The 27,693-nt window shown below is 40.9% G+C and overlaps 2 protein-coding genes across 4 annotated transcripts in view; one reads left to right on the top strand and one right to left on the bottom strand.

Moving 5' to 3' along the window:
* Nucleotides 1-1,356: 1,356 nt before the first annotated feature.
* On the bottom strand, nucleotides 1,357-19,006 carry SEPTIN2 (septin 2). 2 transcript variants are annotated; one of them, XM_077929973.1, is made up of 13 exons: nucleotides 18,867-19,006; nucleotides 16,790-16,817; nucleotides 14,611-14,734; nucleotides 13,608-13,694; nucleotides 11,046-11,169; nucleotides 9,997-10,131; nucleotides 9,743-9,860; nucleotides 8,535-8,636; nucleotides 8,091-8,236; nucleotides 7,062-7,145; nucleotides 6,871-6,928; nucleotides 5,707-5,819; nucleotides 1,357-4,437 (listed from the first exon to the last, which is right to left on the bottom strand). In XM_077929973.1, the coding sequence occupies exons 2-12, from the start codon at nucleotides 16,796-16,798 to the stop codon at nucleotides 5,715-5,717; spliced, it is 1,092 nt and encodes a 363-aa protein (XP_077786099.1). In that variant the 5' UTR covers nucleotides 16,799-16,817; nucleotides 18,867-19,006; the 3' UTR covers nucleotides 1,357-4,437; nucleotides 5,707-5,714. The 2 variants fall into 2 exon arrangements, with proteins under 2 accessions (XP_077786099.1, XP_077786100.1); XM_077929974.1 differs by lacking the exon at nucleotides 18,867-19,006 and adding an exon at nucleotides 18,487-18,662.
* HDLBP (high density lipoprotein binding protein) overlaps nucleotides 18,789-27,693 on the top strand; it is a 54,435-nt gene continuing 45,530 nt past the window's right edge. The window contains exon 1 of one of the 2 annotated variants that reach the window (XM_077929962.1): nucleotides 18,789-18,922. The gene's annotated coding sequence lies outside the window, so the exon portion shown is untranslated. The remainder of the gene's footprint in view (nucleotides 18,923-27,693) is intronic. The other variant, XM_077929964.1, reaches the window with a different exon arrangement.

Raw genomic sequence — 27,693 nt, 5'->3', positions numbered from 1 at the left:
TTGGCATCCCTGCAAATACTGATCACACTACAGTGGTACCTCAAGGTTACATATGCTTCAGGTTACATATGCTTCAGGTTACAGACTCCGCTAACCCAGAAATAGTGCTTCAGGTTAAGAACTTTGCTTCAGGATGAGAACAGAAATCGTGCTCCGGTGGTGCGGCAGCAGCAGGAGGCCCCATTAGCTAAAGTGGTACTTCAGGTTAACAACAGTTTCAGGTTAAGTACAGATTTCCGGAACGAATTAAGTACTTAACCTGAGGTACCACTGTATTCTGAACATAAATGGACCTTGGAATCTAGCAAGCTGGTATTTCACCGAATGCGAACATTTTAAATAGAACTGTCTCTCTCAACTTCAGATGTATCAACTGTGTCTTCTCAACTTCTCTTGTGAACCCAAGAGCCTGTTGGATCAGTCCAAGGGCCCATCAAGTCCAGTTCTAACTGTGGCAAACCCTTAAGCGCACTTTCCCCTCCTGTGATTTCCAGCAACTGGTATTCAGAAGCATTACCGCATGACTGGGGAGGAAAACATAGCCATTGTCACTAGTAACCACTGATGGCCTGACACTCCATGAATTTGTCCCAATTCTCTTTTAAAGCCTTTCAAGTTGGTGATCATTACTGCTTCTTGCGAGTGTGTGTTCCACAGTTCAACCATGAGCTGCATGAAGTACTTTCTTTTATCTGTTCTGAATCTTCCAAAATTCAGCTTCACTGGATGTCATAAGAGGAAGAAACTCTCTCTATCCACTTTCTCCATGTCATGCATAACCCTATAAACTTTTCTAAACTAGACAGTCTCAATTGCTGCAACCTTTCCTAATGGGGAGCTGCTTTATCTCCTTGATGATTTTGATGAACCTTTTGCAACTCTATGCCTTTTGAGGTGCACTGACCATTTACTGCCAGTTTAAATCCCCATAAGTACATATCCCCCCCCCCAACATGCATCACTTTACCCTTGTTTACATTTAATTCCATTTGCCATTTTAGCACCCATTCACTCGGTTTAAGCAAGTCCTTTTGGAGCTCTTCACAATCTTTTTAACAACCCTGAACAGTTTAGTATCACCAGCAAATCTGGAACTGCTCACCCCTAACTCTAGATCCTTTATGAACTAGTTAAAAAGCACAGGTCCCAATACCAATCCTTGGGAGGGACTCCACTTTTTACATCTCTCTATTCAGAGAAATGCTTTTAAGTGCTGAACACAAGTTATTTTATTTCACACTCTCACAGAGCTAGTTACAGAAGATTCTTTATCTTAAGCAGCAAAACAATTTTACATGTTTCATACAAGCATCTGTTCATTCTTAACTTACCCAATGAATTAAGCAGACACACGCATTATGATTTATTATTTTTATTAATAGTCTTGGCTAGTGTTAAAGTGTACAGGAAAAAATTATATGTTAATATTGTCATACAAAAATTAGCCCTTGGAATATCCAAATATTTTAGAAAAATCAATAAAAAGTGTAATAATATACTTGTAAAATTGTAACTATGTTTGTTACTTAAAGAAATGGGTTCTGAAGTTCTGCAGACTGAATTTTTTTAGCTTGCTTCAAAACAGTCACATCTCTAAAGATACTCAACTTTAAAAAAAAAATCAAACAAGAATTTTTGTAACTATTTAGTAACTAAAATTTAGCAGTTTGGACAGTTACAAGTGATCATAAAAAGCCAAGACATTTCAAAATACAATTCCACAGGTAAAACCTTAATATGCAATGAGGTTCTAATCAAAGCAACCAACAAACACATGCAGATGAACATATGGAATAATTGTCATAGATTATTTAATGAAAACAAAGGTATTTATAATAAAATGTTAGGCTTATACTAGTTATTTGGCACACACTACATTTTCACAACTTTTCTAATACTGGAAAATTACCATCTCAGTGCTGTATGGTTTATTATTGTAGTAACCTCTTATATAAAACACGGATATTGTGTGAACATGTTCTTGGCAAAATAAAGTCCCTCGAAGTGTGTTCAAAATAAGTAGAATAATTTAACCCTAATAATATTTATGTAAGCATATATAATACAACCATGCTCTATGGGACACAAAGAGATTTTAGTTGCTACTTTGGAAGAGGAAAGGAGGATAAAAAGAGATACCAAACTAAACTTTGTTTCATTATGATCACATTTTAGTAAAAACAGTTTCCTAGAATATTTTAAAACAGGTTTTGTTGATTCTACTTAGGATATGTACATTCTGGGTTAGACCCAGACCTCTGAATGGCACTAACAAATTCCAGGGGAAAAGGAGGGGTTGGGGGAGAGCAGGGGTGGCAATTTGCACCAATTTCCCCATCACCTCCTCCTATCTACAATCTGAACATCTACTCTGAAGAGTTGGTGGGAGGGGCTCTAGAACATAGGGGGTGGCATGGAAGGCTGCAGGAAGGGGAGAAATCAGCAAAAATGTCTTGTCCTCTGCCACACAGCCCCTTGCATGTAGGGCTGCTCTGGGTTTAGCCCTAGGCTTCTACATTTCTCTTACCTTTCTTACAAATTATATTTGTAACAAATCCTATTATTATATCTGGGATTTTAAGTTGTTGATGTGGAGTTTTAAGTAACAGTTTAGATAACATGGTAACAGATAAGAGTTAAAGGGAAATTATATATAATGATTTGAAATAGTGTCAGAATTAAATGACAATATCCACATTCAGCCTTTTGGCACTGGGTGTACTGTTTAGTAACAATATATGCTGCAACAGCAATGGCTGAATTGAGCAGTATGTCAAATAGAGCCAAAAACGGGCTGTTTTTTGTTTTCTTTTATTAAAGAAAGCCAGTAGCATACTATGAGATTTTTCCCTTTTGCACCTCTCTTGCATACATTTTTCAATTTGAATGTTCCTTCACTTATGGCAATAAAAACTAAGCTGAGAGTAAGATCTTGTTACCGTTACCAAAAACCAAGTAAATGAAGCCTTGCTTCAAGAACAAGCATTTTCTTATCTTACCTCTAGGATAAAGGGGAAATGCAATTTAATGATTAAGCAGGATCACTTCATTTTTTTAACTGCAAATATCTATTTCTGCAGAATTGTCAAAATAAGCCACCAAGTTCACATGGGGTATTTCCCAGCTTTACTTTTAATAATCAAAATTATTGCTACTTGCTGGGACCAGCAAGTTTTTAGGCTTACTCTGTATGTACATCTTCACCTTGATCTGTCATTATCTGCAGACCCATGCAAGAACAATAGCTTTCCTCTGTTCTCCTTAACACTCTGTCAAATTACAGTATAAGGACATGAAACATATCAGATTATCAGAATAGGGGTGTGAAAGCAACCAAGAGCAGGATGTCAGCACACAACCTACAGATTCACCCCAGAGTTCCTGTTGTTCCTTAAGATGAAGACTAAAAGGATGTGTTTGTTTTCAAGCACAGTGCAAATGACCATGCATGGACATTTTGGGGCTGCAGATAAAGAGGCTACCAGCAGCAGCCATTCTCCTGACTATGGCATCCTGGCTGTCCCTTCACTTACAGAGTATGTGCCCAAGACTGGTCTATCATGCTACTTTAAAAAATATTTGACCTTTTTAAAGACAAAGTCCCTGAAATATTATAAGATTTGCTTTCTAAACTGCACAGTGCCTTTAAAAACTATATTGGTTTTTCTTAGATAAAAACACAAAAGGTTCATGTGCGGTAGTTACTTGAAAAAATGACTATAAACCTTCGAAAGGTAGGGCAGTGCAGGAGTGATACAGGCACAAAGTTCTATATGCTACTAAATATAAGAAAAAATGGCACTGAAGATTTCCATTTTGTCACTTACATTGTTACTGGATCAGCTACATGCAAAGAACTGCATCCCAGGGACCAAAGGTTCACTCAAGGCTTTAGTCACAGTCTTCTCCAGCAAAAGCTCCCAACACTGATCTTTCATGTGAGCATTAAAAACCATATGATACTTGTGGGGATGATGGTTTAAAGTAGTCTTAAAACTGTATGCACATTAGCCACACTAGGGTATCAGGGAAGGCTGTGGAGGAAATTCAAAGCTCATTTGCGGACTTTGGACCTCAGGATTGTTATCATGATCAGTTGATTCCTTCAGTGCAAAAAACAAACCCAAAATAGTGGTAGTAATCCATATTCAGATGAAAAATATTAGCTAGGAAGTATATATATCTTTGTAGCCAGTGTAGTAAAATCAGCTCAGTAAAAGAGTAGTAACCAAAGTTAAAAAAACTATCACGTTACACCATAACATTAAAATATTAACTATGTCTTAAGTTGTTTTCAAATGAGGCATTACAGAAATGACAATACAGTTGCACATTGAATGTGAATGGACCTCCCAAGTCACAGCAGGATAAGCTTCTCTCCTCACAAAATACGTCACTGTGTCACAAGTCTCAAATGGCTCCAATTCATGAAGGTATCTGCCAAAATGAAAATATTGAAAAGCACAACTGTTATTTAATTTACCTTTACATTTTGAAATTGAGCTGTAGTGCAAATATGAATTTTGAAATAGCTTCTCAGCCATGAATCTATGGAGCAGCAATGCTCAAAGTAAGACTCTTGCTACAAGTATTGCTTTTAAAAAGTAAGAGTGGCATGTATGTTATATCTGTGCTTTATGCCATCAAAGTGCACCACTATAGTTCTCTACTAAAAAGTTGTAAGCTATAGTACATGTAAACTCTTTTACCATGTAAATTCCTGTCAGGCAGGTTTCTTCCACCATTTTCACTATTCCTGCTTGATTGAACCAATTTTTTAATAAGACTAAAACTGTGGCTATCTACCCTATTTTAGCTTTTGTCCTACCCCCACCCAATTCCCTTGATTAACTATTTGATTCTTCTTCCTTCTTTCACCCTCCAGTTGCTTCATGATGACTTGTTAAGTAGATGCATGAAGTTGTGTGTCTTAAGCGGAGGTAGAAAAATAAACTGCCCCATAGTACAGGGGTTTAAATCTCCTCCCTGTGTTGTAAAAGAGAAGTAACATGGGTTGTTCCATTACTACATATTCAGCACAACATATCTCTATTGCCTCAAAGCCAAAAACTTTCTTCACTTCTATTAAATGTAGAACATTCCCATGTTCAAAGGTAAGAGAGTCACTTATATTTCTGAACTCCTCTTTTACCTCCGTCTCTCCCTACTACTAGAACACAACCCCCAGGAGGTTCCCTGCAAAGGAATGAGGCCCCCGGGACTGAAAAAGCTTCTGCCCCCTCCACAGCTCTTACAACATTTCCAAGTTGGGGAAACGAGGGCACAGTACTAAGGTGCCTCCATGTTTTCTCTCTTCCTGGTCTTAAAGGCCCGATTCCATGTAGGGCACAATGGGTAGTGGCATGTGCAGCCCTGCAAAATTTGCAAGGCTAACTTAGAATTACCACATTTCTGACACTGCAGCCCATGGGGGCTATCCAGGTGCTGCTGGACTGTAACCATCACCAGCTTCAGTCAGCATGGCCATTGATCAGGAATGATGGGAACTGCATCAACAACATATGGAGGGCACTACATAGGTTTTGTCTAGAGCAGGGATAGTCATATGCACACCAACACAAGCATGTAGAAAGTACTACACAAAGACTGATCCAGAAGTCAAAATGTGTTTAAGGCACACAACCCTGCTTTTCTTGCATAGCAGTATTTTACAGATAATGGCTTTTCTATTAAAATGTTTCTTACCAAATAATTTAAACTTTGTGCCCATGGATGCCATCACTGTCTCCTTCTCCACCATGCCTCTGCATCTGCATCTGTGCCTGCATTCTTGCAATCATCTCCTGCATCCGACGGAGCTAGAAGAAAATGATACAATCTTTACCGTGTTTTTATTCTGAAAATATGGCTCTTCTGCAGATGTTGTTTTGCAAAAGTGAGTATAACAAACTGCTTTCTTCTTCCTTCCTCATTACAACAGACTATGGTACTCATAGTCTCAAAGTATGGTACTCAAAGTAGTCTCAAAAAAGAAAAGAAAAGGATGCATTTAACAGGTAGCCAAATGATTAAAATCTGCTGAACTCAGTGCTATTTAATCACAATTAAATGTACATAGGACCACAGCCTTAATTTGAAATGTACAAATCAAAGCTTGCGGCTGCAATTTTGTATTAAAGCTGCAATAATGAAGGTTTCATTTATGTTTTTTTGGAATCACAATTTCTAATGTGTGTGTCTGCACAGAGTGCACAAATAAAATTAATATTTAATTTAGCATTAAAAGAGCAAGATGGGAAACTTGCAGTTTTTGGCCATGGACATTCTAAAATGAAAATTGCTAGACAGAACTGCTATGCTCAAACAGAACACTAGGCCATGGTTTAGAATAATGAGAATGAGCTGCAGTGAACTCCAGACTAATTCTCCTCCCACTTCACCTCTGGCTTGGCCAAATGGAGATTGGAAGATTCTTTTTGTGCTCCATATTAACTACAGCTGAGCATGGCATTTGAACCCTTAACTGAAGTTAATTTTAGCAGTCATTAGCTGAAATAAGTTAGTTTCATCAACTCAAGTTTTTCCCCCTCCAACAAACCATAGTTAATATTGATTCTTTGCACTTGTTTCAGCACTAAACGAAGTGTAGTGAACAGTAAGCACTGGACAAAGTACAAGATTTACTGGACTTTGAGGCACCAGTTAACCTTCTCTTCTGATAGAGCATTCCCCAACCCTCTGGCAAGATATGTCTGGGGCAGACAACCAGATATGTCTTGCATGGGTAATATATATCTGGGCTTCAATGGAAGTGTGACTGCCTTTGTCCCCTCAGGAGAACACGGAAATAAAAGAAAAACATCAATTGTGAGGTATTAGATGTATTTTAAGTAAAAATAAAATCCTTACTTCAGCTTCCTTTTCCAGCAAGATTTGGTCTTTGTTAACTTCTTCATCTTCAACCTTCCTATATACAGGGAAGGAAGAGGAACAAATAGACAGAGAAATAGCTTTTTATTAGATCTTTTTGAAAGAAAAGTATCACAACCGCACATCAAGGCAATTCAATGGAACTGCAGAAACAAAGAAGAGGTACCAACCTGCCACCTTTTTTAAGTCTTTCAGAACGGAAATTTTCATAGTGAAGGTCTTGAGTAACTTCCTGGAGATCCTGCATGTGAGTGCTGGAAAAACAAAGAAGCAATGCTATATATAGTTTGTGACCAAGAGCTAGAATGGATGTGAAGGAATTCTGGCAAAATATGCAGTGTGAGGGAAAGGTTGGGGAGTAGGAAAAGCTGGGAGAGTCTGAGGACTGTGCTTTTACATTCTGTAGGGGAAAATCATCCTGGACAACAGACCTGTACAAGATGCAGAAGTCTTACCCATGGATCACCAAGGCTAGCTTTTCACACACAGTTCTGAACATAGTTTATGCAAATTAGCAAAGCTAATATCGCACCAACACTATAAAGTACATGGCCTCACCCAAAGAATCTTGGGAATTGTCATACCCCCAGCCCTGTCCAGTCCTTCTCAGAAAACTACACATTTGAAAACTAACTTTAGAAGAAGTAATGCAATGTAAAGTTATAGAAATCTGACTGGTGAATGTTCATTCTGGACAAAATAACCATGCTAAAGACAACAACATCATTATCATTTCCATAAACCATGCAATTAACCTATGAACACATATTCAGCTCATTTTCTTTTGTGGTCCAATTTCTAAACAGTCAGGAGAAAGAATAGGGCAAAACAAACCAAGCAAATTTATGTAAATTCAGCTAATGCTTTAAAAAGCACATTCCCTATATGGCTGTTTGACACTGCAGTATAGGGAGTTTCAACTTTTATATTGTTTGTCAAGATTAGCTATCTTGTGCAAGGCCCAAGCCAAAAGTCAAATCTAACAGCAAAATTTCTGGCAAGATTATTTCTAGAATTGCCATGTGGTATAGCATTTAAAGAGAGTGATGATTCTGAACACTTCTGCCCCCTGAAATTATTTTAATCCTGTTAATAATCAGGGAGAGATACTAATTCTGCTTAAAAGTTCTTGTTGAATGTTTATGTGGGGAAGATGAAGTAACAACGGATAAAGTAAGGAAGTAAAGTAATATGCTTACATTAGCATGGTTCTTAGCTTCAAGAAGTCATTATGCTCTGGGTTCTCCACTTCAACAACTCCCCAAGGATAGAGGCGACCTCTAACCTTTTTGCCTTTGGCCTCAATCAGCTGATTGGATCCCACTACACAAAATGGAATGCTGGTCTGAAATTGAACAGGATAAAACAAATATGTTACAACCATATGGTACTTTCCTATGCAAGTAGTTCCATAGCAATAACCACCATCTCAAGCATTCAAATGAAGTAGTCAATTACTTTATTAGACATGGGAGCTTAGGAGCATAAGTTGTGTAGATGAACTGCAATAGAGGACAAATCTTATCTGAAGGTGTTTCATTTACAACTTGAGGACAACTGGGAACAGTCTATAAAGAGGAGGACATACAGTATCTGATCCATTCAATGCATCACTGTTTCTCCACCACTGATACAGGCTTTACCTTCAGAAGCCTGGTCTGTTCTTTAAAGTCCTCATCCTCATCTGATTCAGCATCAGGCAAGTGATATATCTTGATACTATGTTCTTCAATTTCATCTAGAATCTGAGCATAAACAAACAAAAAAACAAAACAAAGTTAAACAAAAAACAAAGGCATATGGGCCAAGCTCAAAGGCTGCAGGCTGTTATGCCAAGCCCTGACTTGGAGTGCAACAAAAAGTAATAATAATAATAATAATTTTATTTATACCAAAACTTCAAACATTAAAAACTTCCCAAAACAGGGCTGCCTTCAGATGTCTTCTAAAAGTCGGATAGTTGTTTATTTCCTTGACATCTGACAGGAGGGCATTCCACAGGGCGGGTGCCACTACCAAGAAGGCCCTCTGCCTGGTTCCCTGTAACCTCACTTCTCGCAGTGAGGGAACCGCCAGAAGGCCCAATGACTCCCCCGAGAACAAACTAGATCTCCCATTGACCAAAGACTGTCTCTAGCCCTAGAGATCCCGACAGCCTCCCCAGAGCCATCTCCAGGGGATCCTGCAGAGATGCCCTTTGCGTTCTTGTCATTTCAACCAGCAGATGAGCCATTAGAAGAGTCTGAGGGAGAGGTTGAGCCATCTTTGTCCTCAAGAGCTCAAGTGTCTATAAAGATTCAAGTCCAGGCCACAGACCCACAATGAAGTGTGTTTCTGAGAGCCCTAAGTCACCTTGTAGTAAAACCCCAAGTTGGGAGTAAGGATACCACTAAAGACCAGCAGCTGGCCTGTAACAACCCTTATTTTGAGCTTCCTAACTGCTGGAACAGCACAGACCTCTAGCTCCCTGAATTATCTTGCCTAAACTAAATCTCCTTGGCTGCTGACTCCTGATTCCTCCTGATGCTGACCCTGGATGATGTTTTGGACTTCAACTGATTACTCATGCCTGACCCTGTCATGTGTTTGACTTTGCATGCTTGACTTATCCTACCATTGTTTTGTAATTTCATACACCAGACTGTAATCTCCTTGATCTCTACAGACTTGGGGCAGTCCACCCCACCCATAGACTGCACTTGCTAAAGCTGGGCAGAGGTACAATAGGGCTCCCCCCCCCCCACTGCATCCCTCCATGACCTCCAAGCAGCTACTGAAATTTAAAGCTTTCCTTGGAGTAAGATTCAACATGACACAAAAAACTACAGTTGAAAAGTTTGCCAAAACTTACTCTTTTCTTCAGTCTTTCTCGCTCCTTCAGAGTAAGAGTATCGGCTTTTGCAATTACAGGCACAATATTCACTTTGTTGTGTATGGCTTTCATGAACTCAACATCCAAGGGCTTAAGTCTAAAAATAATAGTGTTAGAATTTTGAGTTATTTACATAATTTTTAAAAAATAAAAAGCCTAATATTATGCATAAAGATTAGGCCACTGTATAAAATATTTTTTTACTACAAATCTACAAGTACTGCTATACATACCCATGACCAAATGGTGAAATGAAATAGAAGCAGCAGTGAACTCTATTGTCTACAATATGTCGTCTGTTCAAACCACTCTCATCATGAAGGTAACGCTCAAACTGCTCATCAATATAGGATATAATGGTCCTGAAACTTAAATAAAATATCACACTTATGTAAACATCCCCTTTCTGCAATTCTGGGCAACAGTTGCTTATGTCAAATCAAGCAATTATTTAGAAAGAGCAGTATCAAAAAGGAATGAAGCTCTTAATAGTACTTTAAAGCCACTCCAAAAAAGTACACATGTATGTGTGTGTGTATACATATAAACAAAATATGTATATCCACCAAATATAAGACTTTGGGTGGTATGCAAATGTATTGCTCAGTTGATGGTAAGGTTGAAAAAGGGCTGATGTATTCTCCTGAGGATTTTTTTGGGGGGAGGGGGGACAGGGGAGCACTAGCAATTGATTCCTGCTCTGTTGCATGAAGGGAACATTTACCATCAGCTGAGGAACACCCTTAAATGCAATCCTATGCTTATATGACAGAGGTCTAAGAAAGTTAGGAAATGAAGAAGAGATGCACACTGAACTATGGAATTGGCAATGAGAAACAAACAAAAACACAATATTTCCAGCCAACAGATGCTAAAGAACAGAAGTAGAAGCTGTCTCAACACAGCATGCTGCACTATGAGGCTGCAAGACATTACTTACAGAATGAAATCAGGTTTTGAAAGAGGACTTGGTGGAGTGGGAGAAAATGGAGGTCCTGATCACAATTAAGTTTTTCAGTGCCTGCCCCAAACAGACCTATTACATATAATCAGTCAGTAGATTTATATACTGCATTTTCCAGATTTGATCACAAAGTGGTTGGAGGGGAAAAACCCATGCTAAATACACTAACCAATACATACAGGTATAATAGTTCAGCAAGTGACAATTCATTCAAAATATATCAAAGGAAATTAAGTTGCCAACAAGCCAATTAATGAATTCAAGAACTGAACAACTTTGAGTACATATTTTTGACCTATGGTCAAGTATATAACATACCAATCTCGACAATTGATGGCATCACCGTATCCTGGTGTATCTACCACAGTTAGACGGAGCTTTACACCCCTTTCCTCTATTTCAACTGTTGAAGCTTCAATCTGCACAGTCCTTTCAATTTTCTCTGGAAAGGAAACAAAATTTGATCTCAGGATGGCTGAAGGCAAGATCAAGAGCCTTTGAAGCAAGATCAATAATTAACAAACTAAGTATCTAGCTAAGCTACAGCTGAGCCACAAACAGCAAAATAATCTGTATTTTTAACCACAGTGGTACCTCCGGTTATGAACTTAATCCGTTCCAGAGGTCTGTTTGTAAACTGAAACTGCTCGTAACATGAGGCGTGCTTTCGCTAATGGCGCCTCCCACTGCCACCGTGCGAATTCTGCTCGCATCCCGGGGCAAAGTTCGCAACAAGAGGCATTACTTCCGGGTTAGCAGAGCTCATAACCCACAGCGTTCGCAAGGAGGATGGTACGCAACACGAGGTTCCACTGTATTGGTTATATTGTAGAATTAAAAAGTTTAAAGTCTCCAAGGCCTTCTGGTACAAAAGGAAAGACATCTGCTCCCCCACCCTAAAATAGATCAATCTATATGGCCTTGATCACAATTTGCTATGAGCCCAACAAGGTTTTCTGTTGAGCAAATACATGCAAGTGTCAAAAGCAAGAGACACAAATTACAAGATACAAAGAAAGGGCAAAAGAAACAAGGCCTATCATCAAGGCTAAAATACCGTATTTTTCGCTCTGTAACACGCACCTGACCATAACACGCACATAGTTTTTAGAGGAGGAAAACAAGAAAAAATATATTCTAAACGAAACAATGGATGTTTGATTTTTGTGGTTCATGCTGTGGCCACAGACATGTGATCTGACAGTGAGTTTGGAGTAGCCCAATGCAAAAATCCTGAGGATCCATGTGGATCCGTGCTTTGTAACCACGTTTTAAGTGGGGAGGGAAGTAAAAGCACTCAAGGGACAAGGAGCACGTGTGGGGTGGGTGGAGAAGGATGCTGCTAATAATGCAGGAGAGGGGTTTAAGGGGAGAAGGAACACACGTGGGGTGGGTGGAGAAGGATGCTGCTAATAATGCAGAAGAGGGGTTTAAGGGGAGAAGGAACACGCGTGGGGTGGGTGGAGAAGGATGCTGCTAATAATGCAGAAGAGGGGTTTAAGGGGAGAAGGCTCCTCTCCTCTCCCACTTTGCTCCTTTAAAGCAAGCAGGCTCTGCTTTTCTTCCTCCCCCCCCCCCCCGCTCATCCCCGGCTTAGCGAGCTGAAAAACTTTGCTGCTATGTAGCGAGCTGAGTGGGGAGGAGAGAGGGACAGAGAGCCCGCTTGCTTTAAAGGAACCAACCGGACAGGAGCCGATTACACTTGTGTAAGCGGCTCCTCTCCTCTCCCGCTTTGCTCCTTTAAAGAAGCAGGCTCTCTGTCCCTCTCTCCTCCCCACTCAGCGGTTCTTCTCCCGCTTTGCTGTTTCAAACCGAGCCACGGAGGAGGGAAGGAAGTGGAACCATGGATCCTCTGCTCACGACTGTAGCAGATCCCCCCCCGCCACCCGTAGGCATTCCCTCCATAACACGCACAGACATTTCCCCTTACTTTCTAGGAGGAAAAAAGTGAGTGTTATGGTGCAAAAAATACAGTAGTTAGTAAATGGGGTATAACTCCCTCACGAGGAATACTGCATTGCATTCTGACTTTTGAACTTTATCAGTATTTTTTTAAAGATCCAAAAGGGGAAAGATGAAAGGAAACAATTATAAATGATTTACTATAAAAAAGTAAGAGCCTTCATCTAGGACTATTGTGTCAGAAACAGTGGTCTTATTCACATGACCAGCTTAACCATAAGGTTATGAGGATGAGTCACAGTGAGCATTGGATTCATGCCCTATCCCCTTGAGAGTGGTTGAGAAGGGATTGGGGTTTTTTAGATAAAATTCAATTTAGTGTTATGCCTCAACCCTAAACTGTGCTGAAGTTAAACTACGCTGAAAGAAAAATACTAAGCTCTTTGATGCTGCACCAGAGAGGGAGGGAAGGAAGAGGACATGAGCCCAGGACCTGCCTTGTCTCATTCATGCTAAACTACAGTTTAATACAGTGGTACCTCGGGTTAAGAACTTAATTCATTCTGGAGGTCTGTTCTTAACCTGAAACTGTTCTTAACCAGAGGTACCACTTTAGCTAATGGGGCGTCCCGCTGCTGCGCGATTTCTGTTCTCATCCTGAAGCAAAGTTCTTTACCCGAAGTACTATTTCTGGGTTAGCGGAGTCTGTAACCTGAAGCGTCTGTAATCTGAGGTACCACTGTATTATGTTCAAACCAGCCAAGTGGCTTTTATGAAATTGTTTTCAACTGCTCAGAAGTCTGCAAAAAGCTTTGTGTATTTTTGTGACCACATGGAGTAAGGAACAAGGCACTTAACTGGTACAAAACTGCATTAAGCACCCATGACTGGAAGTCCCTCCACTTTTCAATCCTGGCTTACACAATTTAACTGTTTAATAAGATTCAAAAACAGAAGACACCAAAATTTCATGTTTACCAGCTGCTCCTGGGATTATTCTTTCTGGATAGAGATCTGTTAAGAACAGGCTGTTTATTAGAGTAGATTTTCCCAAGCCAGATTCACCTATGAATCAATATGAAAATAAAACCGTAAGAAAGTATTACATATTAATGAATCAGCAGAAGGTTGGACCTTTCACTATTGTACATTGTTACCTATTTCATTCCAAACTTGGCAACAGTCAATTAACAGTTAATATTCTTCAGGCTTACAAAGCACACCTTCTAAATAAGTTAGAATTGTGACAATAATTTTCAGTGTTCCCTGCATGTAGGAACAAGCTCTTTCTGGGAGAAACCCAGTTATGGGGAAAGCTTCACATCTTGACATTCTGCCTATCAGACATCTTAATACTTGTGTGTGTTCCCAGACTCATTTTTGGGAACTCCAAACCACCTGCAAAAGAGATTACTAATTTGCATATGGCAAAAAATGTGTGCAATTTTTTGTGTAATGTTATCTTGTTATCCTGCCCTGTTAACAGTATTAATGAGGGGCAGGCTATAAATCTTTTAATTAATTAATTAATGAAGGTCTTGGAATGGAAGGCAGCATTGTTTCAGATGGTGGCACAGATCTAATTTGCATTGCAGGTTAGCATCAGTATAATAATCTTTACAAGTGTTTGGACAATTTTATCTGAAATCCCACATTAACCGTTTATTCTTTCATGTGCTAGAGCATTGAATGGGTTACCCAGAAGTTGCATGATCAACTTTCCTGATTCCCTAATTTTACTTCCCAAGAGGCATTTCCGAATCCTGCTATCAGAGAACCTTAAAAAAGATTTCAGCAATGGAAGCTGGCCCACTATTCTATAACTGAGTTACAGATTCTTTAACAGGTTCAGATTTATACCTGCTAGTTCTTGTGAATAATGATTACTTCAGATATAACGTCTATACAGGATCTTCAAGAACAAAATTATGAATAATTACTAAATTCTACTTTAATTTATTAAAATAAAAAGTGAGCTTACCAACCACCATAAGGGTGAACTCAAAGCCTTTTTTCACAGACTTCCGATGCACCTGGTTTGGAAGGTTTGCAAATCCAACATAACCAGGAGTTTCTGGATTTGTAAACTTTTCAGCAGGCTGTTGCTGAAAAGAAAAGAATGTAAATTACAGATTATTAGTTTAAATACTATTACAATCTGCTATTTTGAGGTGGAAAAATTGTTCATGGAAAAGCTACCTACTCTACTCTCTACACCTCCTTTGATTGTTCATTCCTCTTGATTCCAATTGTGGAGTCTGGCCTGGCTCAAAAAAATCATTCCAGGCTTCTTACACCAGTTTATTACAATAAGTATCAGGACTGAAACCCTTCCCCTTGCCCCTCTTTGCCGCTAACAAACTCTGGTTTGTTTTAAGACAGAATTCCCAACACAGGTGTACCTAGGCTCCCTTGCACCCTTGGTAAGGAGCTGTGTTGGCACCTCCCCTCCCCCACCCGGAAATATCACTTTACTGCAGAGGACAGGAAGCTTTTCCTGCATTTGATCTCACCATGACAGCAGCGTCACATTGTCACACACACATATACGTCATACACTCCATAATCCAATATCCGATTTCTGCGCTCCCGACAAGGGGTGGGTTTTGCTAGCCCCTAGGTACACCTCTGATTCCCAACCCTGACATAGCCAGGATTTTCAACCAAAAAGGAGGGAGGAGTGTTTGACCCAGACACAGGACAGAGGGAGTGCATCTGTTCCTGCTTCTAGGGCCCTCAGCAGTTTTTGATACTGTTGGCTACAGTATCTTCCTGGACTAGCTCTGCTAGATAGTTTTAGGGGAACTTTTTTAGTGGTTCTATTGAGGGCTGTGCCCAGAGAATAACACTGGGGGATTGCGTCTCAGTCCCATGATCCTTGTGTTATTGTGTACCGCAGGGCACAATCTTGTTGCCAATACGCTGCTGTTAGTAGCAGCTATTACAAGTTATGGGGCAAAGCATAATCAGTACACTGGTGACATGTAGCTCTATTTCTCCATGACATCTGAGTTAGGAGAGGCTGAACATAAACTGAGTCTGAACCCCGGACATTGGAGTCACTGTGAGTGAGTGGTTCCCCTGTCTGGGAAAATGGCCAGTTACTTCCTCTGGCTGCGGTTGCACTCAGACTGAAAGAACAGGTTTGTAGTTTGTGGATGCTCCTGAATCCATCTCTCTCACTTGAGGCTTAGGCAGTTTCAGTGCCTAGGAGAGCCTTTTACCAGCTACAGATGGTATGCAAACTATGGTCATTATTGGATAGAGATTAGCTGGCCATGATGATTCATGCATTGGTAACTTCAAGACTTGATTATTGCAAATGCAGTCTACGTGCTGCTACCTTTGTGCTTGGTCTGGAAGCTCCAGGTGTAAAGTTATGCAGCTAAACTTTTGGTGGGGAAAAACTACTGTCAGCACATAAATTGAGTGCTTAAAATCCTGCAATCCTGCATTGACTGCCAATATGTTACCAGACCAAGTTAAAGGTTATTGTACAAATATACACTGACCTTTTGGTCTAAGATACCTTAAGGAGTGTCTGATTCTTTATCTCAGTTTGATCACAGAGATCTTTGAGGGATGCTTTGTTTGTTGACCCCCACATGGCTCAGGTGCACAGCTCATGTCCACCAGGAGCTGTGCAATCAGTTCTGCGCAACTTCACCTTGGCTAAGATCAGACAGGCATCCTCCCTGTTGAAATTCAGGTGCTTGATAAAGGCTTTAAAGTAAATTTTATTAGGCCTATTTTCTGTTTACCTGTGGTTTCTATACTTTTAAGCAGCATATTATTTGACTTATCCACAGCTTTATTTATTGTTCTGTAACCTGCTTTGAGACAATTTATGGTGAAAAGTGACATATAAGTATTGGAAATAATAATTAAAAAATAATAAATAGAAATAGTACTAAGTGACATGGTAAAAAGACTGTGGGAGAAAACATGACTCTTCTTATTTCCATAGAGGTAGAAGTAGTTTTAAAAAATCCATCCAATCCATCACCTAACATGGATTAACATGGAGATTTTTTAGAGAGCATAAAAGCAATGTGATTATATTCCTTCATTAGTTAATTTAGCACACCAGTATCAAATAAGTGTTTATTACCTGCAAAGAACAAACCATCAAAATAATTATGAGCAAAGGCACATCTTACCTTGGACATGTTTATGGAGGTGAAGAATCTGGGGAGAGAGATCAGTTTTAATCTGAGATATTTAAAAACAGGCGTTTGAGAGATTACACAAAATTAGAAAAAATAAACCCACAGAAAATTGTTTAAAATTGGTAAAATCTTATTAAATTTCTGTGAAAAGGAGCTAGTGAAAGAGACTTTGGTAAAATGACAAACACTGAAGAGATGTCAACCATGTGGTTAGTACATGACCCTGTACTAAAACAGTACTGGGGGGAAATAAAAACCTTAACTGAGAAGGTAGTGTGTTCTCTCTTTTAACCTCCACAAAAGATCATCTTTCAAGAATTGACTAGCTAGATAGTAACCACTAGGCCATGATATGATAAATGTTGGAAGTAACATAAATACCAAACATATATGAATGGGTAAATTATTAGCAAAGCCAAACTGACATCTTTTATAATCAAAGAAAATGATCAAATGGGAAAAGTAATTTAATAATGTCATATCTACATGCTTGAGTGTAATTCTGGGAACACATTTTGAGGTTGTGACTTAAGCACCGACATCCATAATATCCTGCAGAATAGGAGTGTGAAATCCGAGTGGAATTCCTAACAATTAAATACTGCATATGCCTGTTTCAATAGGAAATAGCTCTCTGTGGACATCAGAATTATGTATGGAGCTGAACCCGCCCACGACTGGAATGTGGGCCCCCTGAGAGCTTTCCACCCAGCATGTCCTCAGCCTACAATGGTTTTGCCCCTATAGCTCATACATGCACAAGTAGAGAGCTATTGTTGGGGGAGAATTTTCATTTCGCTCGTAACTCAACTTTGCAGCATAAGCGCTGAGGAAGTTATCCAAACAGATGCAGGAGTCGGGAGAACGTAACCAAGACTCCCACTCCGTAAGCGAGAATCGCACATCCTCTGCAAACTGCCCCCTAGAAGGCCCACCCAGCACGTCACTCCTGCTCTTTCAGCACACATGACACATCCCCAACCTCCAACCGGAAATCTGTCGCTATACAGAGCGAACACAGCTGTGCTGTTCTTCTCCGCAATGGCATTTTTGAAATCCTCCACTTTCGAGCGCAAGGCGCCCCCGCCTCTCTTGGAGGAGAAACACCCACCGGAGCTACGAACCCTTCCCAATTCACAAGCTATTTTCCTCCCTCGCCATCCTGTGCTTGACTGCCTCATAGTAGCGTGGGAAGGAGCACCCGATAGTCATCTAGTCTCCACACACACACAAACAAACCCTACAATACAGTGATCGCAAGTGTTTTTGAGAGCCCCCTTCCCCGATGCGTTTTCGTGGATAAGTCACGTTTGCAGTCAGCTAAACTTGCTGAACCATCTGCCTTTTTGGCGGCGGAGAAACAGCGTCAGTCGCAACCCCTTTCCTCCCCACACACCCCTTTCCCCATTTCCTTCCAGCCCGCTCTTCCCTGCTCCCATCCGCTGCGCTGCATTTCGTGGCGAAAATGCCGCCCGGGAGGCAGCGAAGGGGATGAAACGAGGGGGGGGGGCGGGGTCTTTCTCGCCTGAAAAGCGAGGTTTCCCCCCTCGCCTCACAGAGAGACAGGCAGCGGCTCCCAGCGGGCCACACGAACGCACGCGGGCGCGCGCCGAGGGAAAAAGCCCGTGGCCACCATCCCCCGCGGTTGCCCAGCCCCAGAGAGAACCTCCTCACGGGCAACGCCTCACCTGGCAGCCGCGCCCCGTCCTCGCTTGCTAAACCGCCGCCGCAAATCTTCGAACCCGCCCAACCGCTTCACGGAGTTCCGCGGCGCATGCGCGCTGGCGCCTTCCCACCCCGTCCCGCGGCCTGTGTCCTTAACCCGTCTCCATCCGCAGCGTGAGGCGAAGACAAGCCTCTTCGCGATGAGCGCCCCCGCCCCGCGGCCCAGCCTTCGCACGCGACAAAAGCATGGGGGGGTAGTAACAAAGGCGCGTGCGCGACTCAGCCAATACTGGCTCGCTCAGCCCCGCCTCCCCCAGTTGCTATAGTGATACCCGAGGGCAAGGATGGGGGGAGGAGTTTCCCCCTTTATCTTGGCGGGTCACGCACAATCCCTTTCCTTTACCAAGATGGCGGCTGGTCCTTCGTATTCGGCATAGCTGTGCTGCGAGCCCATGCGAGGTAAGAACGTCTGCCTCCCGCAGGCCAGCCAGAACGTAAAGCGTGGAGCGGTAAAGGTATACACGGAGCAATTTTCTAGTTTGACCTTTCTTTTTATGAAGGTTTTGTGGCCATGGCGAGATCACATTACCGGAACAGGGCCTGCAACGCGCGGGAGCTCCGATATTAACCCTCATTAGTAACTCTATGGTGTCTTCAATTTCAATTGGCTGCTGGAGGGCACGTGGTGTCACTTGCCCAGTACCATAGAGAGAGTGGGAATGAGAGGTCGTAGGGGGGATAGTCTAGAGGTGACCAGCTGTGGGGGTTCCTTTGCATTACTTCGTATTAGGTTCCGAACGGTGAACCTTGCGCTTGTCTCTTAACCCAGTAATTCATTGCAAGCCGGGAAAACTATCAGTGATCTCGAGCCCGTCTTTTCCACTCCCACAGAAGCAAAATCATGTGTGTAAAATGTTCCCTACTATAGTTTAGGATGGCCAGATACAATTCTCACAAAAGGGTCTTTCCTCATCCCTACATACCAACCACCTAGCAAATGCCATATATTAAGCTACTGGTAATGTACAGAAGCCCTGCTCTCCTTTGCACCTGGTGACCCTGTTATGTTCATAGACTACTGAGACCCATACAATGGAGAATTTAGCACTTATTCATACTATTTTCTGCCAGGCTGACACATCTCTGGCCTTGAAAAGCCCTTCATCTCGGTTTTGTGCTGTGCTTAAATTACAAAGGCCAGCTGTTTTTGTGAATTTGATGTTGGCCCAGGCTACAATAGCTTCCTCATTTGCCACTTTACAGATTTTATTATATCTTTTTATAACATTTTTTTTTTTTTGTTATACGTATCTGAAAATAAGTCTCATTGAACTCTGCAGGACTTACTTTAGAGTAGCCATGCATTAGAGTGTACTGCAGCAAGACAACATTACCAGTCTTATTAGTAGTCCTGGGTTTGCATGTTATGAATTGGTAGCTTGCTAATGAATAAAAGAATAGATGCAGAAGAGTAGAAATAAGCAGGATATTTTTGCAACAAAGGTAGAAACTTCCAAAGCTCTGTAATTAGACAAGAATTATTTAACTTAGTAATAAATGATTAGGAACTGGTATGAACTGCAAGATAACCATTTGCAGAATTTGAGTTGGTGTGATCTCAGCAAAATATGAAGAGTTTGAAATGGAACTCTTCAAATCAGGTTAGTGAGGAACAGAAAATGCAGATTCACTTGCTAATCCCCTGCAAATTTACTTTAAAGCAATTCTTGTTTTGCATGATGGGACATGCAACACAATCCTGTGTATACTCAGAAGTAAGGTCTACTGGCTGAATGACAGCTTTCTTCTGAATAACTATTTAGAATTTCTTTCCCGACATACACTGCTAAAGTTTGGTCTGCAGTAATATCTCCTACTTGCATTCTTCCTCAATGAAGCCTAAATGTGTAACAGCATTTGCTTCTACTTCTCTCTTACTACCAGTTCCTATTCTGTTCCTAGTCTCTGTCACTTATTGTCTCCAATACCAACAGAATATAGATTTCAAACATGCAAGGAACTGGGCTCTTCACATACTCAAAATACAACATGCATATTTAACAGTATTTTATTTTTTAAAAAAACTTGTATCTAGTATGGTCTACATCAGGAGTCAGCAAACTTTTTCAGCAGGGGGCCAGTCCACTGTCCCGCAGACCTTGTGGGGGGCCAGATTATATTTTTTTGGGGAAATGAACGAATTCCTGTGCCCCACAAATAACCGAGAGGTGCATTTTAAATAAAAGGACACATTCTACTCATGTAAAAACACGTTGATTCCCAGACCGTCTGTGCGCCAGGTTTAGAAGGTGATTGGGCCAGATTTGGCCCCTGGACCTTAGTTTGCCTACCCATGGTCTACATGGTGAATTATGGTTTTTTGAATAATTCAGTATTCTTCCTGGTCAGATAGCATGAATTCAACTATTGCCTTATAACTTTTTGAAGAATGCTGAGACAGACTTTTTTTTTTAAAATGCTTTTTTTGTCCCTTGTAGCTTTTCACTTCTCTTAAGCAATGCAGATAATTTAAACACACATCCATAAACATTTCAAATGAAGGAACCACTCTTAATATTAAGATTACTTAGATAATGGCCTAGTTGGGATGATTTTATCTCTGTTTAATAAGCCGAGATATGTACAAGCCTTTTTCATGTACACAGCCTCTTTACTCCTCCCTTTGTGGTATGAGTAATCAAACTAGGAAGTCTCACTGATTAATCTTGGTTTCCCATTTCATCTGTACCAGGGAACTGTGATTACCAGCTTTTGAACAAGCCAGGCTAGTAACTCATAGTTACTGAAGTTAATAGCCAGAATTTCCTGACTTTGTTGAAATGATAAACCATAGTTAGAGACTCCCTCAGTTGATTGCTGAAGCCATAATAAAAAAAGATGTGAAGGAATTGTGTGCATGGACAAAATATGAAGTATGACCTTCTGAATGTGGTCAATCAGTTTAACGACAGAATAAGTTCTTAGCTTCCCTATTTGGAAAATTTCCTTTCCCTTGAGATACTTACTGGTTAAGTTGGGTGTACAGATATTTAACTTCCAGCTACCAATGAATACTGTGGGTGAAAGGTGTATGTACAGTGTATGAAAGTTTTCATATCACTTGAAACAACACATTTACACAGTTCATATTGAGCAGTTAAATATACTGAGCACAAGTAAGCTAATAGATCCAAATTGTAGATAAATTTGCATTGAATTGCAGATTTATGGTGAAATAACCATCAAATGTGGCAGAGGTCCACAAATGTTGACTTGGCTAATGAACCAGCTGTCATGTCTGGCCAATCCCTCCCTTCTCCCAAAGCTTCAGACTTTCACCCAAGAGAAAAGTGAGAACTTATTTCATTTGCACTGATGTATGGAGAACGTATATGGCAGGAATATCTCCTCAGAAGAAATCCCTGTTATTTTTGTCCAGACTGCCGCACAAGTGAAAACTGTCAGGTGGGAATCTTGTGCTGAGTGTCCTGTATGCCAGAGGGCCTGCAGTGAGTTGGCAAGTGGAGTTATGCAAGCCTGAACCCTCAGGTATTAAGCCTATCTTGCTGCATGGGCTGGGCCAGCCTTCCCCAATCTGGTGCCCTCCAAAGATTGTTAGACCTAAACATTGTTAGTCCCTGCCAGTATCACCAATGGCCAGGGATGATGGGAGTTATAGTGCAAAACATTTGGAGGGCACCAGGTTGGGGAAAACTGGATGAGACACTCTAGTCACTGATGGTATTATCATGCAGCATTATATCTTCAAATGTAGTTACAAACTCTTAGCCATCTTTATGGTCACAAATTCCTTGAATGAATAAATTAATCATACCATCATATTGTTCATATGGATGCCTACAAATCTAAATTCTTTGAGACTACCATAAACAAGTTTTGCAAGATTAGATAAATATAAGACCCCCTGGTCTTATATGTAGACCAGGGGTCCCCAGCCTGTGCCTCCTGAGCTGCAGGTGGCCCCCAAACTCTTAAAGGGCAGCTCCCAAGCTGCTTGGCTGCTGCTGTTACCCTCCTGGCTTTTTCCTTCAGCCCTACACTGTTCCTCATTGTCCCGAGGGACACCATCTACTGCCACTGTCCTGTGCTTCCCCTGCAAATATACACCAGCTTCATTGTTTCTTCTGGCCTCCAAGTAGCACCTCTGTATATAGGAATGTTTCTGAATCCATTTGAAGTGGCACCGGAAGAGGCAAGTGAATTATTTTCAGATGAAATTCGTTGATTTGCAAGCCAATGATAATCCCAGTGACATATACAAAGAAAATGGTTTTTATTCTGGCCTACTTGATATATTTACCAACCTAAAGAAATTTGCTGCAGGCATACTTATAGTCTTTGGCACCACATACATTTTTTTTCAAAGATGAAAATTGTCAAATCCAAGTGTGGGTCAAAACTTACAAATGGACATTTACATGGCATTTTAAGAGTGTCTGTCACAGACTTTAACCTGGACATCAGTGCCTTGGCTAACAGAAAACAACCACAGAAATGATCAGGTAAGCGTGTGAGAACATGGATTCCATAATACTTAAAAGATTGTTTCAAAATGAATTGAGTTCAGGTTAACATTTCTTTGTTGACCTCTGGCTTTTTACTTTTGACCTTGATTAGCAAATTAATAATGTTGAGTCCCATTTTGATTCAAGCTGCCACCCTCTTTAGGCATTGGAATCTCAAATGTGGCCCCCATGTGTCACAAGGTTTGGGACCCCGATACAGACAACCAGTTCTCTGAGAACTTTAATAGCCATTTTCAATCTGAAGAATGCTATAGTCAGCCCAACATGATGTTGCAGACAAGAGGCTTGATGTGTTATGATTAACCTTCGTAGGGGTAATGGCTTCCTGAACCATCCCTTCACTCTTTGATTGAAGACATCATGTATTAGGATATGTGATGAATGTTTTCTGGCCATTTTTGTTTCTGGGAATAGTTGGATTGGGTTAGACATCCTTCTTGGATAACTGTGGGATAATCCTGTTCTTCCAAAATTAGTAACAGAAATTGATTTCTATTTGGCACACTTAATAGAATTGTTTTTACGTTCTTTAGGCAGGCCATTAAGAAATACTGATTTTTAAAGGGCCTAAGTGAAACTACTCATTGCAAAGTTTTGCTTTTTGTGAATCCACAATGCAGACCTGTTTTCTCTCTCCCCCCCCCCACCTACTAAAAAGGTGTTGTGCCTCTTGTAAGCTCACTTGCTTGAGACTTGTGTCATCCTAATAATCTGAGAATGGTGAGGGCATACTATAAACAGCTTTTCCTATGGGGAGAAAACGTGAGCGAACAATGGCAAATCAGTCTTACTGAAGCTGTTTTATCCAAAAGGAGGGTAAGCAGGTCAAGACAGACCTTTTGCCTCCCCTGAAATTTCTTCTTTATCCTCCTACAGGATATGTCTGATCTTGATGTGTGGGGGAGGTGCAAGTTATGACAAGCTGTCCTCCCCCATTTGGAAACTTTAATTCCTGTTGAAGTCATGCTGTGACATGTTAGCACAACCAGAAATTCCTACATTAGGAGCAGAAAACAATGGGATGCAATGGAACCCTTCCAGAATATATTTTATCTCCAGCATGGAGTTGGTGGCATGTTAGGTCACATCTCGTATTGCAACCATATATTTTGAAGGATGTAAAATATCTGCTTAAATGTCAGGGTGTTTTTTTGCACAGACAACAGAATGAGATCTAGTAGCCTGTTATACTGTGATGGATTTAATCTTGCTGCAGACCATCTATTAGCAGTACATGTGATCGATTGTGTGGTTTATTCTGTAGAATGTTGCAACACGTTTAGGGAAAACATTGCAAGGAAACAAGGTGAAATGGAGATCTGGCTGAGAAATGCCTGGAGAGGTTCAAGAGAGTATCTGATTCTCACGAATGTTTATGGGTTGCTGTTGTAGGGGCAGTTACCTGGAAAGGAAGTTATATTCTGCCTTGGCTTTTAATGTTAAAATTGTTAAAAGCCAAGATGGAGAAGGCAGTTCCTGTGAAGTAGCATGGAAGAGCCCCTCAGTGTGACAACATGGGTCTCAAGAGTGTTCTGTTTTCAGTGTGGACCAGCATGTGTTTAAGACCCTAGTGGTATGGTTGCGCACCCAGCCCACACTTTCTCTCATAATTGCAAACTTTAAAAGGCGGGAGAGGAATAACACATGCTAAGCACTTTGAACGCTTGAAAACACTATACTCATGAGGATTACTAATACTACTATTTTTTTTTAAAGTGAATATGGAGATGCAACATTGTCTAGCGTCAGAATGCTCCACTTCCCTTCCTTCTCGCATGTTTTGACATTGATAGACATAGTGACCTCGGCCATTGAAGCTGGACAGGAAGAGTTGTGAAACACTTTTCTAGTTGAAGATGATTGTACTATGTGAATAAGTTAAAAGAATTCACACCAGGTTCCGAGAAGCTTAGAACTAGCTGGATGGTGGTAGTCTAGCAATGAGAGAGTACAGTGGTACCTTAGTTCTCGAACTTAATCCATTCCAGGAGTCTGTTCGACTCCTGAAACCATTCGAAAACCAAGGCACAGCTTCCGATTAGCTGCAGGAACTTCCTGCACTCAAGCAGAAGCTGCGTCGGATGTTCGGCTTCCGAAAAACGTTTGCAAACCAGAACACTTACTTCTGGGATTGCTGCGTTCGGGAGCTGATTTGTTCAGCAACTAAGCCATTCAGGAACCAAGGTTCCACTGTACTTCTTGAAGGAGATATGGCAAGGTTCTAAGCACAACTTATTTTGATTGCATTTAACTATATTTGATATTAGAGGATTTTTCTATACTTGAGGATTTTGCTTTGGCATATGGAAGAGAAAGGAGACATGTGCAGTTTGGGGAATTAAATTACAGTGGTGCCTCGCAAGACGAAATTAATTCGTTCCGCGATTTTTTTTGTCTTGCGAAGCACGGTGTCGGAAAAGTTTTGGAAAAGCTTCAAAAATACCAAAGTCTTCAAAAACCTCAAAAAAGGCTACCACACCGCGTGCTATGAGTTGCTCCTCGAAGTCAAGTCGCAACTGTATTAACGGTTTTAAGAAGAAGGAAACAAACTTGCAAGACGTTTCTGTCTTGCGAGGCATTCGTCTTGCGAGGTACAGTGGTGCCCCGCAAGACGAATGCCTCGCAAGATGAAAAACTCACTAGACGAAAGAGTTTTCCGTTTTTTGAGTCGTTCTGCAAGACGAATTTCCCTATGGGCTCTTGCGAGTTTGTTTCCTTTTTCTTAAAGCCGCTAAGCCGTTAATAGCCGCTAAGCCGCTAATAGCCGTGCTTCGCAAGACGAAAAAACCACAAGACGAAGAGACTCGCGGAACGGATTAATTTCGTCTTGCGAGGCACCACTGTACCACTGTATGTACTGTGAACCAAGCTCTATGAAAGGCAATACAGGCTCCCCCCTTACTTATGTGGGGGTTACGTTCTGGGACCCCGTGCACATAAGTGAAAATTGTGTAATTGGGGAGCACCCTTTAAATGCCCTCTCTGCCACTCTTTCTCCAATCCAGATCAAAAATACTGGATCCAAAAATATCCAGAACTAGAATTGAAGCTCTGGGGCTGGCTGGAGGTTAGAGGATGTGTGGAAAAGCGTTGGCTGCTGTTGCACTACCCCACATGTCAGCTGTTAGGTGGGGAGGCTGAGCAGCCTAAACTAAGCCCACCTGTGCCACCAGTCACCTCACTGACATTATCTTCGGGCTCTAGGAAGGGTGTCCTCAAAAGCCACGAGGACTCTCCAGCTCTCCCCCGCCATTTCCAGGCTTGAATCTATTTGTTTATTGATTTCCCGGCACCATGCATATATGTGGTTGCACAGGAGTTGGTCTTGTGTAAGTGGTCGTCTTTATATTACTTAATTCCTAACCTTTTCTTTCTTCCTGACTCAAAGCTGTGAACCTGAGTGAATAGGGAAGACTGACCACAATAAAAAGTTGCTGCTCAGCACAGTGATATTTGACTGTTTTACTAGTCTAAACACAGCTTTGTTCTTTCTGATTTTTTGTCACAATATCACATTTTCTGAACAAATAAAAATGCAGCTGATATGCATCTGGACTAGTGCAGTGTGTCTTTTGACGTGTAATATGATTATTTTGATGTTTGCATCTGTCTGTCTTGGGAGACAATGGAAGAGTACACCTTCGGGGATAAACTCAAACCGTTGCAGAGTTACAGTGCTTGCTGGGGCTGTAAAACTGATGCAGAAGAGGCATGTTTTATTTTAAGGATTTATTCCTTAAACATGCTTAAAATGACAGCTTTGGTCTTTCATTACATTATTCAAGAAGCCTCAAGGTACCAGTAAGTTGTCTAGGTTAAAAGACAGGTTGATACTGGCCTCATTCACATGATACGGTAAGCCAAACTATGGCTTACCGGGACCATTCTCTTTGCTCTTTCATGGATTTATTTACACCCATGCCATTCCAAGCTAAGTCAGGCCCATTGTTAAGCACTCTCCTTGCTGACAATTTGCAATAAATATTCAAGAATAATATATTTCGGTAATACTAGGTAATGTGAATCAGGCCACAGACTCTGTATTACATAGAGAGAATTGGGCACCTATTTGTTTAGCTAGTGAATGCAAGGTTTGCAACATGTGGATCAATATCAGACTATAAAGAGAGATCAAACCATGTCCTGGCAGTGTTCCAGGGTCTTCTGCAAGACTTGGACAGAGCAGGCAACATGCTTATAAAATCTGCAGACGATACTGAAGGGACTGAGAAAAGGAGACAGATAGCTACTACTATATGAAATATTACATGTAAGAAATACGTTAATAATCAGATGCACAAGTATAAGGAGATGGCCAACTAGCAGCATTTCGGATAAAAATGTAAGAATCATAAAGTAGTGGATGAACAACGAAAGACAGGTCTGCAATATGATGCAATGGCACATAAGACCAAACCTGTTTTAGTCTGTATCAACAGGAACATCATGTCTTGTTGACCCAGAGCAATAGTACTGTACTACTGCTCTGCCTGGTGCTTGTAAAGCCACATCGGAAGTTGTTTTCAGTTCTGTGTATCCCAGTTCAAGTAGAATGTTGTCAATTTTGAATTAAAAGAAAATCTTATGAGAGCTACACAAACGATAAGTGTTCTAGGAAGCATATTTAGATGAAGAAATGCTGAATAACGTTTGAGGGTTTAACAACTTAAAAGATGATGTAGT

The sequence above is a fragment of the Podarcis muralis genome, chromosome 6 (genome assembly GCF_964188315.1).
Source record: "Podarcis muralis chromosome 6, rPodMur119.hap1.1, whole genome shotgun sequence".
NCBI lineage: Eukaryota > Metazoa > Chordata > Lepidosauria > Squamata > Lacertidae > Podarcis > Podarcis muralis.
Note: the sequence above shows the minus strand (reverse complement) of the source record. Positions and strands in the feature narration are given on the sequence as shown.